The sequence below is a fragment of the Diadema setosum genome, chromosome 18 (assembly GCF_964275005.1).
Source record: "Diadema setosum chromosome 18, eeDiaSeto1, whole genome shotgun sequence".
Lineage (NCBI taxonomy): Eukaryota > Metazoa > Echinodermata > Echinoidea > Diadematoida > Diadematidae > Diadema > Diadema setosum.
In genome coordinates, this window is record NC_092702.1 from 24,737,706 (window position 1) to 24,743,705 (window position 6,000).

At 38.5% G+C, this 6,000-nt stretch overlaps 1 protein-coding gene across 1 annotated transcript in view; it reads right to left on the reverse strand.

The window, feature by feature from the left end:
- LOC140241344 (cytosol aminopeptidase-like) overlaps positions 1 to 1,035 on the reverse strand; it is a 28,737-nt gene extending 27,702 nt beyond the window's left edge. Inside the window, exon 1 of the mRNA XM_072321077.1 lies at positions 934 to 1,035. Within this exon, the coding sequence (XP_072177178.1) occupies positions 934 to 1,035 (102 nt within the window). The remainder of the gene's footprint in view (positions 1 to 933) is intronic.
- Positions 1,036 to 6,000: the final 4,965 nt, after the last annotated feature.

The following is a 6,000-nucleotide window of genomic DNA, read 5'->3' on the forward strand; positions in this document are numbered from 1 at the left end:
ATATCGGACCGACGTGATCACCTCGTTAAAAGCGGTTCCTCGTTATAAGCGAACTCGTTATAACGGGGTTTCACTGTACTGCAATCTATCAACTCACATTGCATGTATATGTGAAAGGTGATATGAACTTGTCCTTTAAGATCAAGATAGATGATAGATCTATAGCCAGGTTTGTTCCGTTGTTTCTTTTCTCTCTCACTCTTGAGTAAATATGGCCCAGACGAAATAGGTTCTACAACAGTACACAACATATACTAGTATCTGCATCTGCTGTTTGCAAAGACTTTGTCTTTGTCTTTTGTGGACATGATTGCCTGATTGCAGTCGGCGGTATTTTTAGGGAGTCTAGCTTCTAGGCCTAGATCTAGGTATGTTACAGCCACACAGGTACCAGGACCTTGTGGAAAGACAATGAGTAAAAATTTGAAAAACTACCGAGCTTCCTGACACAACATTGACGTTTAACCTTTCTTTCTTTTTTAAAGTCATTAAAAAGGAACGCTAAACGCCTCTGCCAGTGCTTATTCATAGTCCCATATATTCATTTTTGCGTATCGTTTCTTCATTTTTGCATCGAAGGTTTTCTAGAGTAGATTCTAGTAGGTTAGCTAGAACTAGAAAGAAAATCCGTCTGGACAGCCGGAGGAGTTTTTTTTTTTTCCCCACATATACGGCTCTCCCCCGAATGGATTCCGTGAAGCTAGACGTAATTAGTCTCCGCGGAACATATCCCCAACGCGACGACCAGATACAGACCAATCTTTCTCTTTTCAGTCAAGTTTCTGAGTCTAAAAAGATTTTTAGGTGCTACCCTCGCCAAAAAAAAAGTCCAACTTCCTTGGATCTACCAATCATTTGGAATACCATACTTCTGTACAGTGACACATTTCCTATGTTTGACTTCATAAGTACAAGAAATTCGTATGACCCTACCTCAGTGCTACTTGAGGAAAAATACGAAGCCCCAAGCCGAGACAGAAACGGTAAACGACGTCGATGGATTTGGAACCACAAATGTCTCGTGGAGGCCGCCATCTTCATGGGACTACATGTAGTCCATCGTAGTGGGCGCGCGAGATTCTCAGCGGCGACGTGCGACCAGTGCCGTCAGCGGCCACAGCGGCTGAATCAGTGACCACGATTCTGAAGGAAAACTGATGTGCGCACTTGTAATACGCAAAAAACAAACAAACAAACAAACAAACAAACAGACAATCAAACAATAAAACAAAGAAAATAAAACACAAAAAACAACACAAACCAAAATAAAAGCAAAAAAAAAAAAAAAAAAACTATTATGGTACTTTAATGAAGGCATCGGAAACTCGAATTACTCAGGCAGACTATTGTTGTAATATACTTTCGATCAAACATGTAGGGCCTAAACAAAAGAAAGGGGAAGTTATGAGGAGAGAAGTCGTTAATGTGGTGGATGCGTTGTGGCGAGATTCTAGTGTTTGTGACCGAAGCAGAGCACAATGCTGTGGCGGATCCAGGGAGGACCGCACCGGGCGCATGCTCCCCCCCCCCCCCCCAATTTATTTTTTGTTAAAACAAAAGAAATAAAAAATGGGGGAGGGGTGCGTGTGCCCTCCCTTCCCCTCCTTTAATTTTGAAAATTCTCCCCTCTTTACGGAACTTGTTCCGCCCCTGCAATGTCACATTTGCTTTGTGATGTCACAATTGCTTTGTTACATTTCACAGCGAGCGCAAAGTGACGACACGAAATCCCTGTATGAAATAAAAATGTGAAGTTTCAAAATTACGTCATCAATGTTTATTTCAAATTTATTTGAGCGTATCATCTCACTTATCCTTGTCCAATTCTCACCCAGATCTCAGTGTGTTATAGATCACTAATTTTTCTAGACAAGTTACTTAATGATTTTTCATTTTGATGAAGTCATCACTGCAAAAGAATTGATTGACCTTAATCTCGTAAATTTGATAATTTATCGTCTTAATTCAATAATGACTGGGGTTTTTTTTTCTCCAAATGCCAATTGACATAACTGTGTTCATTGAGGAGTTGCTCACTTGTACTGTACAATAATTTCTCCCAGATTTTGAAATATTTAGCTGACACTTCGTGTCATTGTAATGTGCCTCCGGTTTTTTCTTCTTTGTTGTTGTTGTTGTTGTTGTTGTTGTTGTTTCTTCATTAGCTATCGGGATCACGTAAATCTGAAAACTGTAGAAATTTATAGTAGTATAGACTTTGATTTAGGGAGGGCTCTTTGTTGTTGTTTTGTTTTTTCTTTGACAATACGTAAGGCCTATCGAGTACTTAGTAGCTCGTATAGCTCGAGAACAACAAATCCTTATCGGGTTTGACATCCAAGAGTCATACATCCCACGAGTCATAAGCGGCCCACGAGTCATACAGTTCACGAGTCATACTGCCCACTAGTTATACTGCCCAAGAATTTGACACTATGTGAACAAGGCCCATGAGTTCAACATCAGGTATAACTGATGGGCCCACGAGATATACGGTCCACCAGTTCCACACCAGGCAGATTATGACGTCTATCCAAACAAGGCCCATGAGTGTGACACTGCATAGGCCAAAAAGGCTCAAAAGACACACACTAAGCAGAGAGGGACCATGAGTTCTACAACATGAACAGCGCCATCTACTATAGTATAATCCAACGAAAAGTGCGTCGTTGTACTGCAGGGTGTCCCAAAATTGGCATAAAAAAGAAGTGATGGGAGAGGGGAGTTTTATAACAGGCGTTATGATGTGACTGTGGCAGCACGCAACGCCCTCCCTCAACCTAGCTCACCCCGTCCAGAACTTTCAAGACCTTTGTGTGTGTGTGTGTGTGTGTGTGTGTGTGTCAAAATTAACAAAAATCACTAAAAGCGTGCACAGATCTTTCCACTTCAATTCCCCAAATGCAAAGGCATGTACAAGTACCCTCTCTTGCGTCTTCGACCCTTTAAGGTACTCTTGCCCCCCCCCCCCCCCCAAAAAAAAAAAGAAAAGAAAAGAAAAAAATCTGCGTTCGGTCATCGTTACTATAGTCTAGTAGGAGATTTTTGGGAAAAAGAATAAAAAATTGATTACCACAAATTCTTAGTACAAGACAATCTAATTTGCATAAACAAAATGGCTGCCAAACCATTACCTTTTCGTTCTTGTAGGCTATTAGCCTACTTGAACAAAATAGACAAATTAACAATGATTTAATTGTATTGCATAATAAGGCGGGATTGCAGCAATATATCATCATCCCACAACATTCACTAACATAAGGCCTACTGGTTGTTATGCATAATATAGCGCAATCACATTGTCTGCCCTTTTCATTATTTTGGAAGTTATAGGGAATATTATAGACTGATAATGGCCTGGCGAATTCATAGTTACAAAAAGGTCAGATGCAAAGTCAACGAATATTTAGAAAGTATGAATAAAACATGTACAAATCATTTGCTATATGCAAAATGAGGATTGATTGGATGAAAGATGAGTGGTTATACTACTACATATGGCTTTCTAGATTTTATATATAAGGTCATAATATTATAACCACTGCGACATCTTTAATCTGCATTGGCTTGACGAATCAAATTATGATTTTAAAAACAATAAACCTAAGTAACAGTTACTAAAGAAATGATTGCACTATCTTAAATGTAGGGCCAACAAGCCTAATCAATTATAACTTTGCCTGTTTTGCATGTAGTATTAATCTATCTAAAGCTCAAATCTGTTTATAAAACAGTTTCAGGGACTACTTAACATTGCTGTACCCCTAATAATTAGGTTTCAAGACAATTTCTTGTAGGATTTACATTATTTTAACTCAAATGCATGCATGTTGCAGCCAAAGATGTGAAGGAACGATTTCTTTATAGTCTCTCTATTGCTCTTTATTGTTTGAAATAACCATGACGCCTTTTCAATTCAATTCGCCTTTCTATATTTTGATCTATTAACATCAGAACTGTCTCTTTTACGTCAGTAGTTTTTTTCTTACTTCTTGTACAATCTCTTTTTGGAATAAAAGAAATTGTACTTTCACAGTTCATTTTATTACTATTGTTATTTCACTTCTTGCAGAACACACGTTTACCCAGGAAAGATGAAATAATGTGCATATTCAGCCTATTTCTTACAGGAAAAAGATCAATATTGTGAAGTGAAGTTTACAGGAAAATGCTATACAAGATCTATGGTCCATGTCGGAAATGCGCACCTGGCTTTTATATACATGAGCTGCAGGAGGTGTAATCATCAGCGAAGGTGGTATAGATGGAGTTAGTTTATGAAGTCACAGCAAAATATCGTAGTCGTCTATCAAATTTGTAATGATTCAGGAAAAGAAGATGCATCCATGTAAGCAGCTATTAATTCCTTCGAAAATTTACCGTTTGGAGGACAATCATTATACCAACAATAAATCGCTGCAATATAACATTTTCTTCAATCGGTCTAATTTCATATAGGCCCTACATTGTAGTTACAAAGATGATTACAAATTGGTTCTCTAGTAATACTTCTTGGCAGCCTAGTAGGATAGTCATGTGCACAAAATAAATCAGTCATACAATCATATTTACAATATACGCACATACATGGGCTTATACTTACAGACACACACACAATCATGCATACATTCACTTATAGTATACACTTATTAAATACATACAGAATGCATACATTGATGTATTTAACCATCTTGTTTTCATGTTTGTTTTGTTTTTTGTTTTGTTACTTTGTGTATCTTCTGTATAAAACTGATTTATGATCTCTGAAAACAATTTAGATTCCAATTTTTAATTCTTAACAACGGTGTATGCGCGCCTACAGACCTTATTGGCTTATTATGAGCACACCACTTTCCATTTTACTTTTGCCTGGTTAAGTTGCAATCTGTAACAATTCATGGCTGTAATTTTGATGTCGTTGTTGTTTTGTTTATATATGATTGTTTGTATGTTTCATCTGTGATTTGAAATGGAAATAAACGCCATGACATACATACATACATACATACATACATATGCACATACATGCATCTAGGCCTATCTTACACAAGGTCATGTAGGACCAGTAGGCCCCTAGTTAAATTCATACACCAGTTGTCATGCAACATTCATTAACATGACATCACGCTTCACGATTATAAACATAGGCCTACATCTTGAAATATCTAGTGTAATCTTCTGATGAAGGATCCTTACGAACCTTTTTTCTTCCTTTCATTAGCCATAACACGATATTATCTAACGAAATACGATGCATTTCATCCCCCTTAATGTTGGAGCCCCCTGTTTGGAACCCTTATCATCCCTTTGTCTCATTTTCACTCGATAGGAGAGCAGTGGACAATACAATTGTATCTTCAATGGTTAGGCCTACCCATTCCCGCGCGTTCCGCTTACTGACGGCTTTGAATGTGGCCTTTTGTGAGCTTTTTGTGTGCAAAGTACCAAAAAACCGCCCTGTGTTACATTACAGCGTTCGCTGTCTCAAACGTTCTCGTCCATCAAACGAGAAACGCATGCCCAGCGCGAATCATTACGTAACATTATATTCTCCGCAATCAAACAATGGCAGAGCCAAGAAAAGAAGGGCTGTTAGACATAAAGATTGCTGCCGAAATGTCTGATTACTCTTTCTTTCTTTGGATCATCCATGCAAGTCAGTACTTCAGATTTACACTCTCGTCTTCTCTGAAGTATGAAATCCTCCCGATCTTCCTAATCTCATCTTGATTTAAACTTTCTCATTTGGCATCTTTCGACGACTTTGACAATCTAACCGTGCAAAGAACCTAGCGAGTGCGCATAATACACAGTTGGCCTGCCACTCGAGTGGTTTCCTTTATGAGCCTCACCCATTGTGCTGGACATCTTGAATAACATCTATTGATTCCTGCAGTGCTTTGAACCATGAGCTATTATTCACATTAGTGCGATTACGTAACCTACGTGTGCCTTGAGTATGTGTTGGCCTTGCATTTCAGTGACCTACGCAAAGTACCA